Here is a 25,577-nt window from a genome sequence, read left to right on the forward strand (position 1 = left end):
AATCACAGGCAGCTTGTGCTGTGTCCCTGAAACCTGCTGTCTGGGGAAGATCTTTTTCCTGAGGGAAGTAGAGTGTAGGCATTAGATGGGTTTCTGTGAACACCGGACGCATCACCCAAAGTTGCCTTCCTTTGACAACCTGTTTTGTGTGTGTCTGCAACTGAGGTTTAATAGCTGTGCTTGTAGAAGAGAAAGCAGAAGAGGGGAATTTGTAATGCAGATGAGCTACTGGCAAGGGATGATATTCACATTGAACACCTAATGGGAGCAAGAACTGCTTGAAGGTTTGTGGATAAAAAACATATTCTGGGCAAGAAGAGAATGACGGGGCCTTGCTGTTCCTCTGTGCCTGCTTTGCCCAGGAAAGGGCATGCATGCCAGGTGTTCGCTGCTGATCTCCAGGGTGGCTTCCCTCTCGAGCTCTAAGTAACTCAGACTCTTCCTTCCAGCTGACATCTGTGATGAAGTTGCCCAGTATTTAGACCACCTCCTGGAGCACACAGCTCCCAAGGCCACTCTGTCTGCAGCAGCTCAGAAGGGGGGGCTGCATCGCTTCCGTGCGGCAGTGCATACCACCCGTGATCTCGTGTCTCTGATGACAAAGGCCAAAGAGCTGCATGTACAGAGTAAGTTAAAGTGGCACTGTTGTCACCATCAAACCCCCCCCCCCCCCCATTTTTGGGAGGTTTCAGTTTTTTCAAATATTGAACAAGAAGAGCAGTTCCCCCAAGTATGGTTTCCCCTTTTGCTTGTGCCATTTTCACAGGAGAATTTATGGCAGAAATTTCCTTCATGTGCAACTGTAAATGGCATAGAATGTTTCTCTGAGCCTGGACCCAACATCTGTACATGTGTATTAATCTGCATTATCTGTGAATGTTCTAGTAATTAATCTGCATGTCTGTTCAGAAACTTCTCTGATTTGCACTAAGAGTGGGAAGTGTTGAATTCCACAGCGCTGTGTGTACCATGCCAGGTCCTTCCCACCACTGTCCCCTCTGGAGACCTCTTTCTCTGTCACAGACCTGTTTTGAGCTGTATGTCCAGCTCCTGGCCCTGTCAGAGTAACATCAAGATCCATCTGGGTTTGAGAGGGAGGCATTTCACTGAAATGCAACACCTTGAGGATCCTGCACCCTCCAGCAGCTGTGCATGCATTTGGCTTCTTGCAGATATCAACATGTACATCCCTTCCAAGCTTTTCCAGGATTCCCAGCCATCTGTCAACTTGCTAGGCTCACCGCAGAAGAGAGACATCAAGGTGAGGCTGTTGGAGTTTGCTCACTTGGCCTGAGAGGTGCTGCTTTTTGAGAAGGAACAGTCCACAGTTAGACTATTCTGGATCTCATGGCCTGTCTGACTGCCTACCTCTTCCTAACACGTTCCGTCTCAAACTGTGATTAGAATGCACTGACATTGTGACTCCGGCGTTTTAGGGCTGCATCAAGCATGCCAGGCAGGGGCTGGGGTGGGGGGAAGGACGTGGTCATGCATAATCCTGTCCTGAAGTCAGTCTGGCCTTGTCTTCCCCACAAGCCGTCCATCCCTGTTGAGGTGAACCTCCCTAAGGATGCAGCTGGGAATGTCGACTGCAAGGCCCTAGTGGAACAGCTCCGCGAATGCCGCTCCCTTCAGGACCAGGCCAACTACCTCTATATGCTCTACACCCTCAAGTAGGAGTATGGGCGGGGATCCCCTTTTGCGCTTTTAAGGTGGTTTAGATAGCTCCTGCATTAAGGTTGCTGAATAGAAGGGAAGAGAACTCTAATGGATGATGGCCTCATAGACCCATTGTTCAGCAAGCATGAAGTGACAGCATTGTGGTCTTCATATGTTGCCTCTTTCTGACCACACCAAATTGCCAGGATTCCTGGCCTGGTTTGTCAAATCCATGAGGCCTGTGCATTATGGCTGCTACCATCCTGGATTGTTCTAGGTGGTTAGCATTTGGACATGAGTTCTGCAGCTGTGTGTGTGTTTTCATGACTAAGCCGATCTGGCTGTGTGGATCTCCAAAGTGGTCGCTGCCATCTTGAATGCAAAAGGTAGAAGAATTATTGTAGGGCAGAGCTGAACCAAAGCATGTAGAGCAGGAAGTTTGGGCTCCTTCAGGTGGCCAGAGATTAGGGCTGGGCTGCAAGTTGGACCCTTCTCTGAATTATATGATGTTTCTCTTTTGCAGGGGGCCAGATTGGGATACAGAGATCTATGGTGAACCTGGGGTTACGGTCACTGATCTCCTCACAGAGCTGTATGGCAAAGTTGGCGCTACTCGCCAGTGGGCCCTGATTCGGTACATCTCTGGGATCCTGAAGAAGAAGGTGGAAGCTCTTGATGAGGTAATGGTTCCTCCTCTTGTGTTGGGAGCTGCCTTTTTGGAAGAGGCTTTCTTGTTTGCAAGGGCCCAGAACAACCTACCAAAGGGTATTGAATCAGAGACTGGTTCCAGCTTACGGGTGGGAGGCAGAAGGCATCTCTCTTTGTTCCTTCATTATGTTGTTACTAAGTGTCACTGAATCAGACTAAATTCTGATTCATTCCGCCTAAGTGGGAATTTGATAATTTGCCTGACAGTCTCTTCCGCCGGCAGGCCTGCACTAGCCTGCTGTCACACCAGAAGCACCTGACTGTGGGGCTTCCTCCTGAGCCTCGTGAGAAGACCATCTCAGCGTGAGTCCCCCTTTGCTACCAGGGTAGACAGGAAACCTGTGTATTCTGCAGTTTGCATGGAACTTTCTGTTTTGGTATTAGGCATGTGGGTCTGTTTTGGGTGCATGTGGGAGGCTGTGAAAGCCAGAGGGAAAGGGCTTGTGGGCCAGTGTGTTGCTCGGCAAATGTCTTTCTGTGAGCACACACACAAAGTGCACACATGGGCCCTAGAGTGAGTGGGATTGCCTGAGGCATCCTTACATGGGAAGTTTCTCAAACTGTTTGTGCCGGCAGAGAAGAGTCCATGGTGAGTTATTTGTGTTGCTCCAAAAGCTTTTCTTCCCCCACCCAATCCCCACTGCTGAAAAGCAGCACAGAGGGGACACAAAGGGACATGGTTTATGCATATCTACCCCTTCCCACGAGCCTTATGCACAGAATGCGTGTCAGATGTGCATAATTTACTCCTTACGTTAAGATCTATGTGGAACTTATTTTTTTAATGCATGATTGGGTGGTAGAGAGCAAGGAGAGGAAGATATACGAGAGAAAAGGACACAATGTTGGATTCTGCACTGGGAAAACATATGCACCAAAGATGCACCAACCTGACTTGGAATGGCATGTTGGTGGGGGCGGGCAAATATGCATCCTTTCTTCTGCACAATACCAGATCTGTGCCCATGTAGATCTGATAGCATTGGGACATAGCTTTAAGCCTCTGTGCTGAGAGACCCCCTTCATCTCCAGCACTGCTTCCTTCACAGCCCATTGCCTTACGAGGAGCTCACTCGTCTGATTGATGAAGCCAGCGACAAGAATATGAGTGTCTCCATCCTGACTCAGGTGAGAGATGAATCCACTCCACTTCCTAACTGGGGGAATACTTGGAAGCTGGAGTTGTGACCAGCTGTCCCCTCCCCCTCCTCTCTCCATGCAGGAGATAATGGTCTACTTAGCCATGTACATCCGGACGCAGCCAGCCCTCTTTGCCGAGATGTTCCGTCTACGTATTGGACTCATCATCCAGGTGATGGCAACAGAACTGGCTCAGTCATTGTGTTGCTCAGGTAGGTGGTCCTGTGTTGCGCAGCCGTGTGCTGCTGCAGTTGATGTAGCCCCTTCCTTGATTTTAGCTGCATCTGGCCTCTGAATAGCCTCAGGAGGGAAACACTAGGGCTTCTCCACACTCAACCAGTGAAGGCAAGGTATGGAATATCTAAGGCCAACTGCAGCGTCTCAGTTTGGAGCTTCCTGGCAGCATCTTGTGCCCTGGAGAGTGTCTTCTCTGGTTGGGCGAGTACCTGCAGGCTTGCTGTTGATTGTAAGTGATAGGAACAGGGCAGGGGAAGGGAGGACTCACCCACCTTAGGTATCTATTTCTGTAGCTGAGGAAGCCACCGAGAGTTTGATGAATCTCAGCCCTTCGGACATGAAGAACCTTCTGCATCACATCCTCAGTGGCAAGGAATTTGGAGTGGAGAGAAGTGGTGAGTGTAGCAGCTTTAAGGGCTTTGGCTGGGGAGGAGGCTGATTTGGATAAGCCTTGACTTTGATCAGTCAGAGCCCTCCGCCTTACTCACAATGCCCACCATGACTGTGCTGGCTGTGTGCTGATGCCTACTATTGGTTGTCTCCTCTCCAAGCGGCAGAGCATCTCCTTACTGTTTTTTGCCTGCTTCTTGCATTTCTCTTCTCCTTAGTCCCCAGATAACAGAGCTTTGTTTTTTAATCCCTCTTTTGTAAGAGAGAGACTGCCTAACTGCCCAAGAGCTTCTCTTAGATTTAATTACTTGCAAATCTGCCCCCCCACCAGACCACTTGGCACCTCCTTTGCTCACCTTGTAGGTGGCAGGTCAAATCATTTCTTTTTGCCCACACTTAAAAGGAGGTTCCATCTTTAAGTTTATTACTATCCTGCTTCCAGCTTCATGATTGTTGTATGGAGATCATTTTAGGCTGCTTGGTGTTTGTTTTTGTACTGTTTTTTGTTGTTTTTATGTTGTTGGTTCTTTTTATTTTATGTCTATCTTTCTCCCCGAGACTCAAGGCTGATTATAGGATATAAGATCGTGCAATCAAATAGCACAAGACAACCAATAAACATTGCAATAGGACTAGGATTAGAGAATTAGCAAACAAGCTATCTAAGGCAAGATATTATAAGCAATACAGAAAGCGGATTACAAGCAGTAAATGTAGATAATACCTACATTAGGCACTGCAGTGGACTACAACCCTATTCCATTATGTTGTATTGTGTTAGTTTGTGAGCCCCCTAAGTCCCTGGAGAGGCAATATGTACATTTTTAAAGTAAATAGCTTGTGGAATTCTCCTTTCTGAAAAATCTTGATCCGCATGTAACTTTTACTCATGGAGTTCTCTTCTGGGACCATTGCAGAAAGCTGTTCTGTGTGCCAGTCATAATTGGTATTAGCACTTAGGGAATTGGTGCTTGAAAACTGGCAACCTGCCCCTGGTTGGATGCTGCTACTTTAGCCAGCAGCTGTTGGCAGAAGCAGAGTGTTGATGTGCTTGTGGTTGTTGATGGACTGGTTCTTATGTGGAATGGGACATGGGAATGCCCAGATCATAAAAGCCTCGTTGGAGCACAGGGCAGGGTTATTGGGGCATTTCCAGATTTTGACGATGTCTCTCCCTCATTCTGCAGTGCGCTCCCTGGATTCAGCATTGACTCCAGCTGTCTCCATCCGTGAAGTTGGCCCAGTTGGAGCAACAAAAACTGAACGGGCTGGGATCATCCGGCTCAAGAGCGAGATCAAACAGGTCAGGCTGAGTCTGCGCCACAACTGAAGTGGTTACCTCTTGGTGGGTTGTGGGGTGCTGCAGCCACTAAGAGCTCCACCCAGGCTTCTCTTTCTTCTCTTCTGCACCCAAATATTTTTCTCTGCCTTTGATTTTCTTTCAGGGTTTTTTTGTGACAGTATAAACAATATTGTTTCTTACTTAACATTGTCACGCAGTTTTCAAATGAAAAAAACCCTTCAGGGTGAACATACAAAGGTTGTGCCTTCTTGCAGGGAAATCAGGTATGGTTTCAGGAAGTAATAACTTGGTGCCAGAAAAAGCAGTATAGACCACACTGGAACTACATGAGCCGATGACACCTTTCAAGGCAAATGTGGCCTAGAATTGAGTCTGCAGAAAGCTTGTGAAGAGGGATGGTGGGCTGGCACCAATGCCTGTCTGATCCAGGCTGCTGCTAAGGGGACCTGCAAATTGCTTTTCCTGTTGTGCTGAGGCTGGGGAGTAGTGCTGAAGTGCATGCCCTCTGTGCCAGTTGGGGGCTGTCTCCGAGCTTCCAGATGCCCGGGGTGCTGGGTAAGCTTCCTACAGCAAAAACAAGAAATCTGGGGAGGTTGGTGGCAATATTGCCAAGACTGAAACTCATTGCTCCTCCCTCCCTTTTTTCTTTTTCTCTTTCAGCAATTGGATAAACGTAGGCAGTCTCTGTCTGAAATTAAGGTGAACCCCCTGCCCCTTCCAAATACCAGCTAATGCTGCCACTATTATGCTCAGTTTTGGAAGCCTTTAAGCCTGCATGAGCAAATGGGCGAGTGAGCTGGTTTAGCATCAAGCTTGCATTACCCCTCTGACAAACTTGTTCAGATGCCTTTTTTTAAAACGGGAAGGGAGAAGTTTTGTAAATGCAACTTCTGCATAATTATTAAGACTCTTGAAACTTTCTTCAGAATAAAGTCTGACAAGCCTGTGGAAGAATAGGATCTTCAGAAGGAAGTTCTGGGTGCATGGTCCAAAAATCATCCTGTCCTATAGACCTCCAGTAAAGCCAAGGGGAGGAAGTACTACCCTTTTCATTAACTTGTTGGCCTGGTAGACAGAAATTTGCAGCATCCTGTAGTGATGAGGCATGCAGTAAGATGCCCACTTTGGATTTCCAGCCCTTTGTTACACATTGTGGCCTTCCTTTGAGTGCCCTGCAGTGTAAAGTGTCCTGGTACTGGCAGAAATTATCCCTTGCAATGTTCAAGCTCTTGTGCTTATATAAGAGGGCAAATGCCATGCTGTACCAGCATAGTGGGTAATTCAGACTAAGAATTGAGTCTCAGGTTTGAATCCCCATCTATGTGTGATTGTAGGCCAGTCACTGTCTCTCTACCTCACAAGACTGTTGTTATAAGGATGAAGTGGAGGAGCAGAGAACAAAGTTGAAAGCTACTTCAGTCCCTGTTTGAGAGAAAAGCAGGGAATAAATGTCTAAATAAATGAACTTCTCTATTCCAGTTCCCTCGGGGTCAAAACCAAGCAAGCGCTCAGCCTTTTCTCTGTGTGGGCGGGGTGGGACATAAAATAAAAATGTAATTGTATGTTATTTATAGACTCACTGAGACTTAAGGCAGACTACACAGTGTAATTCAATACAATCAATTACAGAGACTTTTCTATAAACAATGCAAAAGGATATATAAACACACATTTGCAAAGATTTGAAAACAAGCAGAAATCTAATGCAGAGCTGAAGAAATGCTGAAACTGAGAATAAGCAATTCTAAACCTGTCATATTAAATAACACAGAAACTACCCAGTAGGATCAAACTTACAGCAATAGGCAGTGCATAGTAGTATAGTCTATAGTCCCTATTCCTTTGCTAATGCATCTCTTTGAGACCCCTTCCCTACAGTACAGCCTTCCTGAGTAAAAAAAAAACCTTCTTTAATAATTTGGTTCTGCATAGTTGGTGGAAAAGGAGAGTGGGAGCTTTCTTCGGCTATTACATAATAACTTCCACAGTGCCCTTAACCTTCCCTCCCAGCAGCTGAGGTGCTACAGCTGTTCTGTTTTGCTAACTGCAATGGCTTGCCTGCTGACTGAAGGTGGCTTTGTACCCAGGCCCAGTGCCAGCACTCACACTGAGACCTAGCATAGGATGGTATTTGCTCCAGACCATCTCGGCATCATCCTTCACCCTTCCTTGCTGGCTTTCTAATAGGAGGGCCTGTAAATCGTTCTCTCAGCTTTGCTTTAGCAGAAAATAGGCTGCAGCTTCATGTCCTAAATTGGATCTAATTCTACCGTCTTTGGAGAGCTGCCAGATTGGCTTTCTGTGCCCATGCAGTGGCTGTTGCCATGGCCTGATACACTCAGCAGGCTATGATGCATCCTTTCTTTCTTCCTCTTGTTCTCTTTTTCTTTATTTCTAGTCTGGTGGTTTGCACTCCTTGGAGGCTAGCATGGAAGCTTCCCAGGTAAAGAGCACCGTGGTGAACACAATTGGGCCGGGCTGGAAGGCTTCTCTTCCTTTGGGGTGGGCTGGAGGCTCCCTGGCTTCACTGCTCTTTGGCCACCCAGCACAAGCTGTATTCCCTTCTCAGTTATCCGGACACCCCACAGCACAAAGTGGCACAGTTGAAGACCGCCCCTCCAAGGATGGGCGCCAAGGCCAGTGGCAGAGACGCCGGCGGCTGGATGGGGCCCTCAACAGGGTCCCAGTGGGATTCTACCAGAAGGTCTGGAAAATCCTGCAGAAGGTGAGAATCATGAAGCTGCCTGAACTTTATGGAAGGGGCAGGGTATTAAATTTTGTAAAAATAAGCTTTCAAAAAAGGCTCCTTGGAGGAGATTCAGATGCTGCAGCAGCAATGCTAGCAGGGGAAGTGTCTTTCTGTCTCTCCTTACTGTCCTTCCCCCGCTCCCTATCAAAGGTCATCTAGTTTTATCACTACTTTGCAGGTGGGATCACAGTATCTGTCATCCAAACAGGACAAATGTTAGCTAAGACTTTCTGAATGCTGTGCAAAATTAATGAGCCAGTTGAGCCAGTTTGGTGTAGCGGTTAAGAGTGCGGGACTCTAATCTGGAGAACTGGGTTTGATTCCCCACTCCTCCACTTGAAGCCAGCTGGGTGACCTTGGGTCAGTCACAGCTCTTCCAGAGCACCCTCAGCTCCACCCACCTCACATGGTGTTTTGTTGTGGGGATTATAATAACATACTTTGTAAACTGCTCTGAGTGGGTGTTAAGTTGTCCTGAGGGGTGGTATATAAATTGAATGTTGTTATTATTATTAAGAGAGCACATTTTTTCTGTGACTACTGGCAGAAAGTGCTCTCTAGCCTCACGTTTGGGTGGTAAAGTGCATTCAAGGGGAGGATGCAAAGTCCTTGTCTGTGGAAGGTTTTGTGATAGATAAGTCTCGGTGGGTGTGAGAGGGAAGTTGGCTCAGATAATACTTTCTATTGAAATGGTCCCTGTTGATGCAACAGTCCCAATGCTCCTGAGCCAAAAAGCATGGTTAACTGTGATCTACGAGGGTTAAAATGACAAAATATATACATAAATCCACCTTCCTATAACGGAACTGCATTCAGCACAGAGTAATGGGGCCAAGAACCCTGCCATGTTCTTTAACTTCTCTTCTGTTTTTGGCCTACAGTGCCATGGACTGTCCGTGGAAGGTTTTGTTCTTCCGTCTTCAACAACCAGAGAGGTAAAAGTTCAGTCTCATCCCTTCCTCCCTTGCTGGGTGTCCTGTGGCCCACCTGTCATTGCTGTCTTCAGTAGAATTAGGCCGTTGCTCCACTGTCTGAGAAACAGCTGGCGACACACTTTGGATACACCTTCTGGCCGTGTCCCATTGGCTCTGCTGACTTTCATTTTAAAGCTGTGGTGTCTCTAGGGGTGTGAATGGCTTCACACCAGGTTGTTGTGACTACTGTACAGGTTCTGTTGTATCTGTATCTGTGCTGTAAATGGGTGATGTTATTTTTCCTTAAATTACTCTCACTGTCACCAACCCTCTTCCCTCCCATCCCCATGTCTATGAAGGAGTGGAACGTGGTCTTCCCTTTTCTTTCCCAGGACCAGGAACTGCTGCCCAGGCAGCTGCAGAACAGCTCAGAGTCTCTGCTGAGCTGGTGGAGGAGACAGAGATGCTTGTGCTTTAGTTTTGCTCCCAAGAGATGCAAACCTGAGTGATGCTGACCTGCCATTTGCATGCCAGTGGTGCAGAAGTTCTGCACTCTGAACCCCCATCCCGTGGGCTCCGTGCCTTTGTACAGCTGTTTCCCTGTAGCCATTTCCCTCTTTTAAAACCAGAAAGTATCAGTTGTGATGTATTGTCGAAGGCTTTCACAGCCGGAGAACGATGGTTGTTGTGGGTTTTCCGGGCTGTATTGCCGTGGTCTTGGCATTGTAGTTCCTGACGTTTCGGCAGCAGCTGTGGCTGGCATCTTCAGAGGTGTAGCACCAAAAGACAGAGGTCTCTCAGTGTCACAGTGTCACCCTGTCTTTTGGTGCTACACCTCTGAAGATGCCAGCCACAGCTGCTGGCGAAACATCAGGAACTACAATGCCAAGACCACGGCAATACAGCCCGGAAAACCCACAACAACCAACTATCAGTTGTGAATTGAAGAAGGAGGCTCTGTGCATCTCAGTGCCTTCCCATCTGCCTCCATTCATTCAGTTTGGGGACGTATCCCTCCTCCCCATTTCAGAGTACTTGAAGGTACTCAGACCATTTTCCAAAATATGGATGGAGCATGCAGGTTGGCTTGTGCCTTGCAAAAAGTGGGTCAATTCATTTACTTTACTTACTTCATTTATACCCCACATTTCTCCCCAGTGGGGACCCAAAGTGGCTAAGATCATTCTTCTGTATTTTTATCTTCACAACAAAACCCCTGTGGGGGTAGGTTAGGCCAAGGGTATATGACGGGCCCAAAGTCACCCTGCAAGCTTTCATGGCAGAGTGGGGAATCAAGCCCAGCTTGTCCAGATCTAACCACTACACCACACTGGCTCTCCAGTGTTACATCTACTGTTCTTTTTCTGTGTGTTCCTATTTGCGTCCCTTTGTCAGATGACTCCAGGAGAGATCAAGTTTGCAGTCCATGTCGAGTCTGTCCTAAACAGAGTCCCACAGCCAGAATACCGGCAGCTCTTTGTCGAGGCCATTCTGGTCCTGACACTGCTGGCAGAGGTGGAAGTGCCCTGCCTCGGCAGCATCATCGCAGTGGAGAAGATTGTGCATCTTGCAAACGATTTATTCTACGAGGAACAGGTAGAGTCCTCCCTTGGTCAGGCTGGGGGACCGAAGCTAACGCCGCCTTGGTCTGCAAGGGAATACTGGGGGCTGGAGTGCGTTGCCATTAAAGGCTGGGCTGCAACATTAAATCTGTGCTGTCCTCCCCAATTTAAATCCTCTAGCTGCTATCTGAAAAGTCAGCCTAATGGGATGGATCCTACCCCAATACTACTACTCCGTAGGCTGAGCCACATTTGAAGCATTCCTCTTACTTAAATGGCTCTTCTGTAAGAGAAAGACCCACCCAAAATAGAGCCCAGTTCCCTTGGAGGATGGTTGGATTCACCCCAATATATGGCTGCAACATTAAATCTCCAAAGTCTGCAAAAGCAATCTATGCAACCTCCCCCAATGCGAGTGATGGATAAACGAGTGCCTGTTTTTGTTTGTAGAACAGTGGAATGATAAACTCTGTGTGTGGGAGGGTGTTAGCCCTGAATTCTAAACCCCAACAATAACTCTTCTTCTTCCTCCCCCTTCCTTACTGAAACAGAAAGCCCTGGGTGCCGACGACAACATGCTGGAAAAGGACCCAGCCACAGGGGTCTGTACTTTACTCTATGACAGCGCTCCTAGTGGCAGGTTTGGAACCATGACTTACCTCTCCAAAGCTGTGGTCACCTACTTGCAGGAGTTCCTCCCCACCAGTGGCTGCACCATGCAGTAGGCCAGTCTGGGTTTCTCTGCAGGAGCTGGAAAAACAACCTTGGGATTTAGGTTTAGGGTTGAAGGCCAGCGTTACGCTATCTTGTAGGTAGTTGGAGCCCTTCTCAGCAAATCCATCCAATTCTGGTGACTGAAACTACCTTGGCACAGCACCACTGGAAGATGGAACTTTTGTGCTGTGATGTCCACCTTGGGAGGAGGAAAAGGGACTCTTCTGAGCATTGCAGGAGAGCATGTGTTGTTCTGCACACGGACAAGAATACTGCATATACAGAATCCTCTTTGCTTCAAGGGGTGGGTGGGTCTTCCTAGGCAGAGAGTCCTGCAATTGGATCCCCTTGGGCTGATGACTGCCATTTGCACAGCCTTACTGCTTGAAGTCAAAAGTACAGGTCAAGAGGGTTTCTCACACTCTAGGCATCTGCTTTTACAGGGATTCCCACTTGCATGCAGTTGCAGACTTTATTACTGGATAAGATTTTCTCTCTTATTTATCCTTAGATTTTTACCTGCTCTTTATGAGACTCAGATCAACCAGATGTGATGCTGCTTATTACCCTGGATACTAGTCTTCCCATTAGCCCCTTTGTTTGCAGTTTCCCCAGTATAAATGCCTCAAGTGCCTTGAATGTCACCCACCATACTCTAGCATCACCAGCCTCAGGGTGCTTCTCTTCACTCTCCTGGCAACTCTCGCTGATGCCCTGACCATAGGGTGCCTGACCTATGGGACTTTGGCTGCCTGTCAGTCAGGGCAAAATCATATGCCGCAAAACATCTACAGCAACCACTTATCTGAGCTTGTCTACTTTCCAAGCCAGCGGCTTGCCAAATGAGAGTCAATTCAAGCTCACACTAGTGAGTGCATCTGCAGGGAAGATGGGGGTTCAGCATTCTTCTCACTTGGGAGCTTTTAAGACAGACCTTTATTGCTCATGATTATAGATGAAGGTCTCTGGCTGCTCTGCTCCAAGGAAAATGATTGGCAGAGGGTCATGTGAGAAAGAGGGGAGAGTTGTTTGATTCTCAGAAAATCAACAGAAGCTTTGGATGGGCTTGCAATTGCTTGGTCTTTATGGGAAGATGTGGGGTTTCCATAAATAGGGCTTCGAGGGCTGAAAGCTACCAGCGTGTTTGAAAGAAATGTCTTGCTAAGTATTTAAAACGTCAGTATGGCTTTCTGGGAAGGGGAGCCCAGTATAGCCCATTAAAAGGCTGAAATCTCTGTTTGCGTGCTGCCATTTCAGGAAATATGACTCCTGGCTACCCCTTCAAGGAAAGGAGCTAAGCACAGGGACAGAGCTAGAATCCTTTTAAAAGAGCAGGCAAGGCCTTTCCTTAGATGGGCTCCAGGAAAGGACTGTGGTCCAAGGCTGCCCCCTGGCTGGCAATTTGGCCCCCCTTCTGTGTGAAGCAATAAATTTGATAGCTGAGCTTGCATGCTTGTGAACAAGTGCCATATCTTCCGTTTGGAGTACAAAAATGGGACGAGTTTCCAGCTGGTCTCGTTCAAGTGTTTACAGGTTCGGGCTAGTTATTGCAATGCACTTTGTGATAGTTTACCAAATTATCCAGTTGCACTTTCTGTTCAACCAGGGCTCAATAGCTGTATGACGTTTGAAAACTCCACTCCACGCCTCGCTCTTTGGGAGGTTTTTTTGCATGTCCTGCTGAGATATGCGGGACGCAGTTGGCTTTGTTTTGGTTCCCTCCCCCATAAAATTGTAAAACTGTACCTTTCAGTGAAGACTGAAAGCCTAGAATAAAATACCTCTGTTTCATTACTCTGTTTTGGTTTTTTTTTTCTCAAGCACTAGCTGGTTATGGTGAAATTAGAACCAAGCCTACAAGTGGGTTGGAATGTAGCACTGGGTGGAGGGAAGAACTTTTAATAATCAGTACTTTGCTTAAGTGGAAATGGGGGCTGGTAAAGTCAGGTCAAACCACTTACACTTCTAGCTTAACCTTTAGGTAGTGGCTTTTATGGGATAGAGGTCTGCTATTTGAAATCCTTTAGAGATCAAACTTGATCCTTCTGCAGGCTCAGTGCTCTGCCACTGAGCCACAATCCCTCCCTAAATTTGATCTATAGCAGCGTAGGGAGTTACACCTAAGACTCACTTTGAGGTTATATGCTCTTATGGAGGAAGAAAATCCCACCACCCCAGCCAGAAGTTTCTTCTCCCCTTTTCACAAAAAAATCTTTTAAGTGGCTCTACAACCACCTTCTGGTAAGCACAATTCCAAATAACCTCAGCAAGTTCTTGTTTCACTAAAAGATGGAGATAGGGTGCCAACTTCTAGGTGGTAGCTGGAAATCTCCCAGAATCACAACTGTTCTCCATGTCACAGAGATCCGCCACCCTGGATAAAACGGGCTACTTTGAAGGGTGAGCTATGGTATTATATCTCACTGGTACCTCTCCTCCCCAAACCCTGCCTTCTCCATGCTCTACCACCAAAATGTCCAGGAATTTCCCAACCTGGAGCTGGCAGTCCTAGTTGCCAGCTTCCAGGTGGAACCTAGAAATCACCTGGAGTTACAGTTCATCTCCAGATGACAGAGAACAGCTCCTGGTTTAGAAATCCCTGGAGATTTTGGTTTGGAGCCTGAGGAGGGATCTCAGCGCAGTATAACGCCATAGAGCATCCTGGGAAATCTAAGGTCCTGACAGGAGTAAAATCATAAGCTTGAAGAGTGCAGGTCAGGTATGCCAGGCCTAAGGGTGTTTTGGCAACATTGAGACACTTGTCAGTTCTCCCATATAAGGAGATAAAAAGTTGTAGTGTTTCCTTGTTCCTGTTCTTTTTGTCATAAAAAGGTATCAATGGTTCTTCTGAGGTGATTTGTTCTGTGCTGTGGTAGGAGACTCCCAGAGCACATGCACCTTTTTTTAAAAAAAAAAGCTTTCTGGTTATAATGAACAGTGGCTGTTTCCTGTTTCAGCCCACAAAGGCTAGCTCGGCTTGCCTCTAAGAACAAGTGCTCAGAACAAGAATCCATCCTCCAAAGCAGACATTTTCTTCAGTGCAGCTGATCTCTGTGGCCTGGAGATCACTTGTAATTCCAGGATAGCTCCAGTCACCACCTGGAGGTTGGCAAGCCTATTTGCAGGGTGGCTGCACCCCCAAATCTCCAAGAATTACCCATCCTAGAATGGCAGTCCTAGATAAAGATTGGCACTTGGTGGCCAGCTACTGAAGGGTTAGAAATATTCTGCCTATCCTCAGAGGCACTCTGTGCCTTATGCCTATGTAAGGCTAAGCCACGCACGTGGCATTAAAAAAAAATAACTTGAGGGCTGAGCTCTATACTACCCCGTTGTAATGAAGAACTCGTCAACAATGAACGACCCTTGTAAGTCGCTTCTGCCTTTCCGCCCGCCCAACCGTCTTCCTGTTGAAACTACATTTCCCAGAATTCCACGCTAGAGGAAGCCCTTCCCTCAATAGCCTCCGAGCGGCAAACTGCGTGGGTAACCCGGAAGCAGCAAAGCAGGGGCTGCTGGAGATTAAATGGCGGAGGCGTCTGCCCCGCCGCCCGTTTATGTGTACAGCCCCGAGTACGTGGCGCGGTGCGACGCCCTCTGCAAAGTTCCCCAGCGGGTGCGTGGCCGGAAGTGGGTCGGGGAGGGCTTGAGAGGGCAGGCGGAGGAGCCGTCTCCCCTTTGGCCGCGGGACAAAAGCTTCGCGGGGCAGCAGCTGCACCTGCCGCCATATAGGGAGGGTCTGCTGTCCTATGCCGGTCGCAGCTGCTGCGGCTGCGCCATTCGGGGCTTCGGCTGCCTTGACCGAGCTCCGTCTTACCTCAGTGGGGGTGAAGCAAAGGGCGTAATCCCCTTTGCTTTCATCTTTTCTTTACACGGTTTTCTGCCCCCCTCTTTTTAACCTCTCAACAACTCTGCAAGTTAAGCTGGCTGAGGTCGCCCACTCATGGCTGAGGGAGGATTCGAACCCGGGTCTCACGAAAACGAGCCACTGAGCTGCTCTCTCCTCCGACCCCTTAATAGTAGCTGGAGAGAAGTTTCAATAGGGGAAATGGCATGAGAACACCTCTCCCCGGCTACTTGGAAGGCTCTCCTGTATCATGTTGTTCCAGTATGTGCAGAGTTTCAAACACATCAGAAGCTAGTTTAAAACAGGAGAAATGAGGCCATGCGGAGCAGGTGCTTCTTCACCCTGCTTTGGCAGTTGCATGTTATGAGAGGTAAATGTTTCGTTGCTGTACATTTTCCTTGAGCTGAGGGGTGGGGGGACTGTATAAACTTGAGTATCTTGTGAAGCTGGCAAAGACCTTTGGAAGAGGCCAGGCTGGGCATATATGCTGCTTGTGAAAAGAAATTGTATATGGGTCAGAGAAATCAGACTCTTTTTTTAAAAACAAAAACATTTTAGTTCAGGCTTCAGTAACAATTATATTCTTTGGAAGATGAAGTGTCAAAAGCACTTGCTTTTTGGTGTTTAGTAGGATTCCTTGCAGAGGTGCTGTGCTGTTGGAATAGAGAAATTCATTTCCCCTTGAGGCTTCAAAGTATAGGCTGTGGGTCTGGGCGGTGATGCTTAAACTAGTGACAGCTTTTCTATATGTTCTGTTGATTTTGGATGGCTTGTGTGGATCCTTGACTTGGATCTATGGGGTGGGTTGTTTTGGGTTGCTAGCAGAGGGGAGTGGCATTAGTATGTTTTGAATTGTGCTCAGAGTCAATATTGTGGAGCAGTTAGAGTGTCAGACTGCGATTTGGGAGATCCAGGTTTGAATCCCCTCTCTGTCATGGAACCTTGGGCTGTTCTCACACTCTCAGCCTTACTTGCTGGATTGCCGTGAATATAAAATGGAGAAGGGGAGAATATTGGAAGTCATTTTGGGTCCCCATGGGGGGGGGAGAAAGGGGGGTATAAATGAAGTAAACTAAAACAATTTTTTTAAAGCAGACTAGTTGCTCTCTTCATGCATTTCTCCCATACAGGCCAGTATGGTGCATTCCCTGATCAAAGCGTACTCCCTGCTCAATCACATGAGGTAGGTAGAAGCAACACAACTTGTGGGGGTAAAGGGCATGCTGCTGGATCTGAGTCCGTTGAAACTTGTTACAAATATTTTTGCCAACTGCTGAGGGGGTTTTGAGTTTTCTATGTTCTGAATGCTACCCTTAGGGAAACGCATGTGGTTTGTGCAATTCACAATTTAGTAATATGTGGCAAGGCTTCATTTGTTCAGAATGGTGTGATGTTACCCTAGAGCAGGGGTGGGCAATTGTTTTGGCTCAGGGGCCACTTTGTGGGAGCGGAGGTTAGCGGAGGGCCGTACCTTTTAAAATGATTGCATTCATTAGTTAACTTTGCATTTCAGAAAAGGTATAAATTGTATCATAAAAATCAATAAATATAAATTAAATAAAACAGTGGTAGTTTGATTCAATTTATTTATTGTGCTAATTTCATATTGCGCACGGGAAGGAAATCTCGGTTCAAGGTGGATTTTTCTGACTGTCTTGGCGGGCCGCATGTGGCCCACGGGCCGCAATTTGCCCACCCCTGCCCTAGAGCCAAAAAAGATTTCTGTGGACAGGGAGACACAAACAGGTAACCTCTGACCAGAAGTTGAGAGGGTCCTAGTGCCCCACTGTGCTCATGTCTTTTTCTCTAGGCCCTGAACCTTGTTCTAGCTTCTTCCCTTCTGTGCTGATTGTGATTCAAGGGCTGTACCTTGCTTCTCTGCTTGGTTCTTTGTTTTCCTAGGATCATTCGGCCCAAAGTGGCCTCCATGGAAGAGATGGCGAGCTTCCATACCGATGCTTATCTGCAGCATTTACAAAAGGTCAGCGAGGAGGGTGATGATGACCATCCGGAATCTGTGGATTATGGCCTAGGTGAGGAGCTCACAGCCTAGGTGAGTCCCATGCCAGAAGTCAGGGCAGTGCAAGCAAGTGGAAGGGCAGTCAGTGTGCTGGGGGCCCGCTTCAGGGCTCTTCTGAGGGGGCCAATCATGCCTAGCTACAGCACTCCCCCCCACCCCCAATCTCTACAGGTTATGACTGCCCTGCCACGGAAGGGATCTTTGACTATGCAGCTGCCGTAGGAGGAGCCACCATTACAGCAGCCCAGTGTCTAGTAGATGGCACGTGCAAGGTAGCAATCAACTGGCCTGGAGGGTGGCATCACGCCAAGAAGTAAGAAAGCACTTTCTTGTCTCTTCTCTTCTACCTGGTTTCTGCATTGTACTTGGTAGGCTATAACATTTCCCCAAAAGTGCAGCAGGAGAAACCTAGCACTGTAACAGAGAGAGTTGCGTTGTTGTATGTTTTGGAGAGGAGGCTGGTTGAACAGCAGAATGAGCAGCTTTTGTGGCAGGAGCATACAGAGCTCCTAAAAAGAGGAGAGTTGGGGCTGGCTTGCTAAGATGTTTGTGAGCCCCCTTTAGCTGAAGTTACCTGCTTCTGCAGCTAGGAATGTCTTTCTTGCTCTCCAGACATGCTCTTCTGTGTGCTGGTTAGCTACCTACTCATTTTTTTTTTACTTTGTCAAAGACAATTTCCTGACCCGTATCACCTTTTTCATACAGTTAATCTTGCTCTAAAAAAAGTTGCCTTCTGTCTACTCAAAAATAGCACAGAGGTTTGGTTCATCAGCACTGCAGGATTAATTTGGCAGCTGCCAATAGGTCCACCTCTCACCAGTGATGTTTTGTTTGCAGAGATGAAGCTTCTGGCTTCTGTTACTTGAATGATGCTGTTCTGGGCATCCTGCAGCTGCGGCGGAAATTTGACCGTGTCCTCTACGTGGACCTGGATTTGCATCATGGGGATGGTACGGACCTGCCTGATGCTGGTCTCATTGCCTTCCTCTGCTCCCCTCACCCCCACTTTTTATAAGCAAAGCCCTCCTTACCTTGTCATTTTGTATTGAGGTGGCCTAAATCAGGCTTCTTAGGGCCCAACAGAGGATTTGAGGGCTGCCACACACACCCCTCCCCACCCCATCCTCCCAGAACATTAAGGGAGCTTTGGTTCATGTCTTTTGATGATATTAGCCTAGACAACGAGGAAGTTCTCACTTAGCTAGTTGTGCGTAGTACAGCAGTATCATCGTGGCTATCCAGATAGTGCCATTTAAAGAGTGGGGTGTCCATTGTTCTCCTTTGCCACATCCTCTTGATTCAGATGGGAGTCTGGATTGCAGCTTGAAGGGAACCTTTTACAAATCCAGTTGTTTCCTGGCAGGAGTGTGAGGTCTTGTTTATAGCCAGTCTCACACTTTATGGTGTGTTTCATTTTTTGGTACATTTCTCCCCTTGTCATTCCATATTTTCTCTTTGGTTTGTGCTGTCCAGGAAACTCCCCCACCTTCCCCACATTTTAATATATATTAAAGGTTTCTTAATAGATGGTGCTATGAAAATGGACCCTCCAGTTCTGAGGCCAGGAGCTGCACAAGGAAGGGCCTTCCGATGTAAATTCATCAGCACTTCCTGCTTTTCCAAGTCAGAACCCATTCAGGCCTTGTTTGAACTTGGATTCAGATGAGTGTGGAATTTAGTCAGCTTTGTGCCCCACACAGGTCTCTGCTATTCCACATATAGCTCTAGTATGCCTCATTCTTGGGCTGGACTTGCGTATGTTGATTCTGTGCATAGTTGAAGCCCCTGTTGCATGCAGAGAGGTTAATGTTTCCCTCTTGGTCTCTCTCACCCACTCAGGTGTTGAAGATGCTTTTAGTTTCACCTCCAAAGTCATGACTGTCTCTCTGCACAAATTTTCACCAGGATTTTTCCCAGGCAAGTGATCCTTTGTTGCATTGAAAAATTCCTCTCTGCAGTTCATCCATGATTCTTTATCTATCACTGTCCTTCCCACCATCTCTCTCTCTCTGAGCTCCTCTGCTTGTGGTGAGGGAAATAAGACACGAGGCCTCCAGTGTGCTTTCCTTCTTGCAACATGCGAGGAAATAAGTGGCTGTTTGCTGTACAGAAATCCTACAGCATGTAAGAGGCAGGCCATTTCTTGGACTGTGTGCTTCCCTTGAATTTGCACCTGCCACTTTGATTTTCCTGGATAGTGTTCTCAGAGTTGAGTGTGACAACGTTGGAATTTGCGAGTGACAACTTTTGCTCTGCCAACACTTTTCCTGTTTTTGCCAGAACTCATTGTGAAATATGAAGCTGCTTCAGGCCCACATGCATATGAGTGCATGATGTGTTGCACCCACATTTAGAATGATGAGGCACTGCTAAGAATGACACGGTGTTGCTCCTGCAGCGCTCTAGAGACTACATTGCCAGTAAAACAAGGGGCTTAGTGCCATTACTTCTCTTCTGCTGGCTGCTCCTCTTGGCAACCTTGCTCTTTCAGAGTGCCTGGAGAGGCCACCCCAGATTCTGGAGGGTGTGAGCGAGGTCTAGTGCTGCCATTCTGTCTCATCCCTGCCCAGACATCCTTGCCATGGGGGCTTTGGAGAGAGGCAGTGCCCTCAGCCTAGCTAATTTGCAAACTCATTTTTTCAAGGCAATTGCAGAGCAAATTGTGGTGACCCTTTGTATATTTGACAAAGCAGAAAGTATCCCCTTGTTCATCTGAGTCTGTGACATTTTCTTTTTTTGTCTTGCACAGGAACAGGAGACTTGACTGATGTGGGCCTGGGGAAAGGACGCTATTACAGTGTCAATGTGCCAATCCAAGATGGCATCCAAGATGAGAGATACTACCATATCTGTGAGACGTAAGAGTCAGAGACTCTCGGGCTGGAAGAAGCCTGATAGGTTATCTAGTCCGACCCCCTCTCTGCCCACTGTGAGGAATGCCAAGTGTGAGTGTGACAGACAGATTCTGTCCAGCGTTTCCCCAAAGACTTCCAGTGAGAGAGCCCCCAACCCATCATTGGTTTCATTTGTCAAACTGCTTTTAGCGTTAGGAACTTTCTTCTTATCTATGCAGCCCTCCTCAGAGCCCATCCAAACAAGATGTATCTTCTCCTTCAAAGTCCTTTCCTGGATCACCAGCTTTTTCTTCATTAATCAACCTCAATCCATGCTCCCCCTTTAATCTTTTGCCTGTCTGCCTAAATTTGGGGGATTAGCATCTTCTGCATTGACCAACATGCTGCTGACACTCAATCTGTGTTCCACAGCAAGCCACATCTAGTGGGGAGGTGAGGGATTGTCCTTTCCAATCCCGCTGTACGTAAGCAGAATACTTTTTGTTTTTTCCAGGTGAGGCTCTAGCATTTGCCTTTAACGCTCCTAGACTCTGTGTTGTGTACACACATACATGCACACATGTGCACACACGCACAAAAACATTCTCTGTGTGCGTGTGTGTAAGAGATTTTGAAAAGCTTGCAATCTTTTGCTGCTTCCTAGGTGCCTTCTTGTCTGTTATCAGTGAAGAAATTGAGAGTTTGGCTTTTTCCTGGCCTACTGTTACGGCCTTCCTCTCTCCCTCCTTTGATGCACTTCAGTCATGTGACCTTTCCTCTAAATTCTCAACAACAAAGTGGCATTTTATGCTGCTGGTTCCTGAGAGAAGAATGCTGACCCAGGGGCTGCAGAAGTCACTGCCCTCAGTTTGCCTGGCTAAAATGAGCAAGAGGGGCCTCCCTGCATATGTGAGGCACATTCTTGTTTGTGCCTGAGATTCCAGCATGTCATTCAAACCTTCTGGCAGGGGTAGTAAACATATAGTTACACATAGTGCTTAAAATGGTAAAGGAGCACATGAGGCAATAAGCCTGTTTTCCTCCTCACAGGGTGCTAAAGGAGGTCTACGTGGCATTTAGCCCTGAAGCCGTGGTCCTGCAACTGGGAGCTGATACTATTGCTGGTGACCCCATGTGCTCATTTAATATGACCCCAGTGGGTATAGGCTGGTGCTTGAAGTATGTGCTGCAGTGGCAGCTGCCAACCCTCATCTTGGGAGGAGGTAAGTGGAGACAGAGTCTCCCAGGGAGGTTGGCTGTGAGTCCTGTGTGATGACTAAAGGGTGTTGAAGGCATTCAGTCCCACAGAAAGTTCTCCTATGCAACTGTGTTGCACAGCTCCCAGTCTTTTCAGTGGGACTTGACGGGAGAATTTCCTTCTGGATTGTGCCTCTTGTGTTCACTTCCAGGTCCCTGGAAGTGATTCCAGGCTGTCTCTATGGGATCAGTTTCTTTGGAGACAGGGTCAGCTTTGGGGTAGGGTCTGTCTTCAGGTATCAGCCCCAGGATACAGGAAACTCATGTATATGCTGTGACTTTTCTCCCACTGTTGGTAACCCCTACTCAGAAGGAAGGACTTTTAGATCAGAACAAGTAAACTTTTGGACAGACCTGAATCCCAGAAATAGCTCAAGTTGTTGTTGTTGCCATTAATCATTAGGACTTGTAGTTGGTATAATTTAAATGTCAGGACCAAGCTATTGGGATCCCAAGAGATCTACCAAATTACAGACTTTATTATCTATTTGGTAACTGGAGAGATACCTTAGCCCTTGCTGATGGGTTGCAGAGATGGTACCAGGTTCATTGTAGCCAGTCTGACTTCTTGGTGCCTTTAGCTAGCTTGCTAGCAAAATCCAGAAGGTGCAAAATACAATTGCTGTGCCTGTGTTGTTAGGGCTGAGAATAAAAAGCCTTATTCATCTGGTATGCAAGTGCAAAGGAGTGCTCATGCTTGCCCCCCATTCCTGTCATGACTGCCTGTATTTCTGCCTCTTCGTGACTTGACATTCTTCCCAACACAGGAGGATACCATCTGGCCAACACAGCTCGCTGCTGGACATACTTGACCGGGGTCATTCTAGGGAGAACACTGTCCTCTGAGATCCCAGACCACGAGGTGAGGCCCTGATGTGCCCTTCCCTCCTCCTGTGCACAAGAGAAGAGTCATTCCAGGTCCTGGCCATCCAATACAGTCTTGTTGAGAAGTGATCTGATAATAGCACACTGTCTTTGTAGAAGCAGGCTGGCTGATTCTCAAAAGAGAGAGAGAGAGAGAGAGAAAATCTGCATCCTTTTCCATGGGATTTCAAAAGCCAGTGAGATTCCTGGGCTACCCCTGTTTGCGTAAGGAACTCTTTGGTATTCAAAACCAAAACACCCTATACTTCCTTGAATTAGATCAGGATTGTTCTGGGGTTGTACAGAGATCTAGGTCATAAGTAGACATGACATTTGGAGATCCATAAATGGATGTCCATCTGTTTTTGAAGTACTAAATGACAGCAGAGAGGCCCTAAATATGGGGGAGGGGTTAGTCTGTATATTGACATTCACATTCCTCTGCAATGCTGAGATGAAAGTTGATTTGTACATTCATGGCACAGTTTTATATACCAAGTTCTGACGGTAGCTTGACTCCACTGATTTTCAAAAGGGCTTGTAAAGGTGTAAAAAAACACTTGAATATGATACCTGCAGATGTCTCAAATGTTGTGCTTTCCCTCCTAAAAAGTTTGAATTGGCAAACTTTTACTGAAAACTCCCGTATGCAAACAGAAGGGCAAACAGGTCTGCACAAGAGGAGATGTGTGGGGAGGCCAAGGGGTGAAGGGCAGAGAAGATACCAGTGGGTAGAAGGGATTTGGTCTCCCCTCATGGGGAGGGAAGCAACCTTTCCCGTTGACCATCAGGGATCCAGCTGGGATGGGGGAGGCAGTCAGACTGCGGGACTTTGTTTGTCTTCGCCCAAAGCCTTCCTGAGCATCTTGCCCTTCTTCTGCCACTGGAGATGGTATAGCATTTCCCTTCCTTTTCCTTTCTTCTCCATGGGTCCCATTTCAGTTCTTCACAGAATATGGCCCTGATTATGTGCTGGAAATCACGCCAAGCTGCAGGCCGGACCGCAATGAGCCTCAGAGAATCCAGGACATACTCAGCTGTGTAAAAGGTGAGGCCTATAGAAGAACAGGCCCCTTGTCCCTGGAGGCAAAGGCGGAGGAGGCCAGGAAGCCTCTGGGGGAGGTCACTGAACTAGGCCTCTCTTCCCCCGTTTCACACGTGACAAGAATTCCACTGGGGCTGGAGTTCCATTGGGCTCAGCACAGATGCTGGAGATGCCTTTTTCTATGCCCAGGAACGTGTTCTTGCATCTCAGCGATCCTTGTGCAAAACCTCCCAGACCCCCAAGGCTGCGTCTGCTGGGAATGGAAATGGGTGGGTTACTGGGAGCAGAATAATACACAGCTTGTGACTGTCTTCATTCATAAAACCCTGTCTTTCAAGTGCACAGAAGCTTTTAAAACTTCTGTCTAATTCACCCTGAGAGCAGCTTTGGGTGGAAAGACGCTCTGAGGGCCCATTTGCACCCAACACTTGGGGGGTCTGTGTGCAGATACTCAGGCAAGACAGCTGTGTGGCCCCTGGTCTGCATCAGACCCTAGCGTGGGGGAAGATGGATCTAACACTTCTCACCCCCCTTACCTCAGTGCTTTTGTCTCCAATCAGATCCCCCCTCTCATCTGTTTTGAGTCCTGGGGGCAAGGACAGGCAAAATTTGGATAGGTGACATCCTTCTCTGCGGGGGGTATAAAGCAGCCAGAGGATGGGGTTAACCCCTCCTCTCTAATGCTACAACCCAGGTTCATCCCCTCCCCTCCCCGCTACATTCTCCAGTAGCTGTACGTTATGGAGAAAATACCTATCTGAAACTGTGATAATGGCTCGCCAGTGCCATAAGTGATTTGTCCCTCCCAAGACAATGCCTGCCGCCTCCATTTTTTCCATGGCTGACTCTGCCTTCACCTCCAGGCCGAAGAAGGGCTTTGTGACCGTTGCTCTGTTTGCAGGGAATCTGAAGCATGTGGCTTAGGAGGAAAGAGGCAGCTCCTCTGACCACCTCTCCTGGGCCAGACAGACTGAGAATGATGCATTTTGCTGCTGCTGCTGCTGCTGCTGCTGCTTTAGGGGCACGCTGGAGGAAGAAAGACTTCTTGAGGACCTGCCACCCTACTGCAATGGGGAGTCCACATGACCATCAATGCTGTTGTCTTACCCACTTTTTAAAAGTAGTCGCCAATTCTTAGGGAGGGGGCTTGTTTATGATGGTTTTTAACGAAGGGAGGTAGCATTTCCACCTGTGGCTTTGGTGCTCAGTTTTCTACTTTTGTCTATCTTGTAGGGACCACATGTACAGCTTGTCTGTCTAATGGAAGGAGTGCCCTGTAGCACTGAGGGTGAGGGATGGGCTTTTGGCCGTCTGCCTCTTTGATTTGGCTGCATCCTCACTAGAGGGAGAGAAATTGTTTTTAAAAACGGTTTGCATTTTAAATAAAGTATTTGATATATTTGCTGCCTGGCTTTGTACATAATCCTTGGGAAACTCCATTACTACCTCATGCTGACTCATTCCCCATTCTATACTGGGCTCAGCAGTCCCCCTTTCTTTCATCTGTGTTACAGTCACACAGGTCCTCAGTTTCCATAGCAACCCACATATCTGTTCTGGATAATCTTTTTTTTAAATTTTATTGTACAGCATTGGCGAGGGGGCACAGAGTCCTAGTGGCAGGGACATAGAGATCCTGAGAACGACCTACTGAGCCTAGCTGCCCCAGTCCCCTACAGTAAGACAAATCTTATGGAGAGTGTGGCATCCCTAGCCAAGCTTGGACCATGTCTGAACCAGGCTGTATTGCTTATTTTTATTTTATTTACTTTATGCGTATCTCGTTGAGATTCAAGGTGGGTTACATAATTAGATAACAGTGTTTAAAAGGCCAGGCTAATATACACAACAAATAATTCAGAATGGGGGTGACTTTACTATTGTCTGAAGCTAACCCTTTCACTCATTACACTGGTTGCTGGTACATTTTCAACTCCATTTAAGGTGCTGGCTATTACCTTTTAAAGTCCTTCATGGCAAGGACCTACTTTCTTGAAGGACCATCTCTCCTTTAATTTCAGCCGTACCTTGGCTCAAGCGAGCGAAATCTGCTGCAGTCCCATGTTCTAGCCATTAGGAAGCTGCAAGGTTAGCTTCTTGGGGCATTTGAAGATGGATAATGATGCAGTTTTGTGTTTGGATTTGTTTTTGGTTTCTTCTACCCTGGTTTTTTTTTTACTCGATCTGTAATTTTGCATTTTTTTAATACACTGCTTTAGGACCTATTTTGGAAGACAGGGGCTCCCATCCAATTACTAACCAAAGGTGACCCTGTTTAGCTTCCAAAGTCTGATGAGATCCAGGCTTGCCTGGGCTATTCAGGTCAGGGCACAG

General features: G+C 47.4%; 2 protein-coding genes across 5 annotated transcripts in view; both read left to right on the top strand.

Moving 5' to 3' along the window:
- Positions 1-13,170, top strand: part of PHKA1 (phosphorylase kinase regulatory subunit alpha 1) — a 30,733-nt gene extending 17,563 nt beyond the window's left edge. For 2 of the 3 annotated variants that reach the window (XM_054995744.1, XM_054995747.1), the window contains exons 19-33: positions 450-626; positions 1,173-1,261; positions 1,537-1,673; positions 2,183-2,339; positions 2,591-2,670; positions 3,417-3,495; positions 3,590-3,719; positions 4,038-4,139; positions 5,322-5,437; positions 6,098-6,136; positions 7,836-7,880; positions 8,007-8,162; positions 9,068-9,121; positions 10,496-10,696; positions 11,214-13,170. In XM_054995744.1, the coding sequence (XP_054851719.1) occupies positions 450-626; positions 1,173-1,261; positions 1,537-1,673; positions 2,183-2,339; positions 2,591-2,670; positions 3,417-3,495; positions 3,590-3,719; positions 4,038-4,139; positions 5,322-5,437; positions 6,098-6,136; positions 7,836-7,880; positions 8,007-8,162; positions 9,068-9,121; positions 10,496-10,696; positions 11,214-11,387 (1,736 nt within the window). In that variant the 3' untranslated portion in view covers positions 11,388-13,170. The remainder of the gene's footprint in view (positions 1-449; positions 627-1,172; positions 1,262-1,536; positions 1,674-2,182; positions 2,340-2,590; positions 2,671-3,416; positions 3,496-3,589; positions 3,720-4,037; positions 4,140-5,321; positions 5,438-6,097; positions 6,137-7,835; positions 7,881-8,006; positions 8,163-9,067; positions 9,122-10,495; positions 10,697-11,213) is intronic. The other variant, XM_054995745.1, reaches the window with a different exon arrangement.
- Positions 13,171-14,873: 1,703 nt separating this feature from the next.
- Positions 14,874-24,645, top strand: HDAC8 (histone deacetylase 8). 2 transcript variants are annotated; one of them, XM_054996894.1, is made up of 11 exons: positions 14,874-14,992; positions 16,354-16,406; positions 17,126-17,256; positions 17,415-17,556; positions 18,081-18,193; positions 19,083-19,160; positions 19,993-20,101; positions 21,128-21,300; positions 22,102-22,196; positions 23,141-23,246; positions 24,145-24,645. In XM_054996894.1, exons 1-11 carry the CDS (start codon positions 14,903-14,905, stop codon positions 24,165-24,167), a joined length of 1,113 nt encoding a protein of 370 aa, XP_054852869.1. In that variant the 5' UTR covers positions 14,874-14,902; the 3' UTR covers positions 24,168-24,645. The 2 variants fall into 2 exon arrangements, with proteins under 2 accessions (XP_054852869.1, XP_054852870.1); XM_054996895.1 differs by lacking the exon at positions 14,874-14,992 and adding an exon at positions 14,999-15,593.
- The last annotated feature ends 932 nt before the right edge of the window (positions 24,646-25,577 follow it).

Source organism: Eublepharis macularius, chromosome 13 (genome assembly GCF_028583425.1).
Source record: "Eublepharis macularius isolate TG4126 chromosome 13, MPM_Emac_v1.0, whole genome shotgun sequence".
Taxonomy (NCBI): domain Eukaryota; kingdom Metazoa; phylum Chordata; class Lepidosauria; order Squamata; family Eublepharidae; genus Eublepharis; species Eublepharis macularius.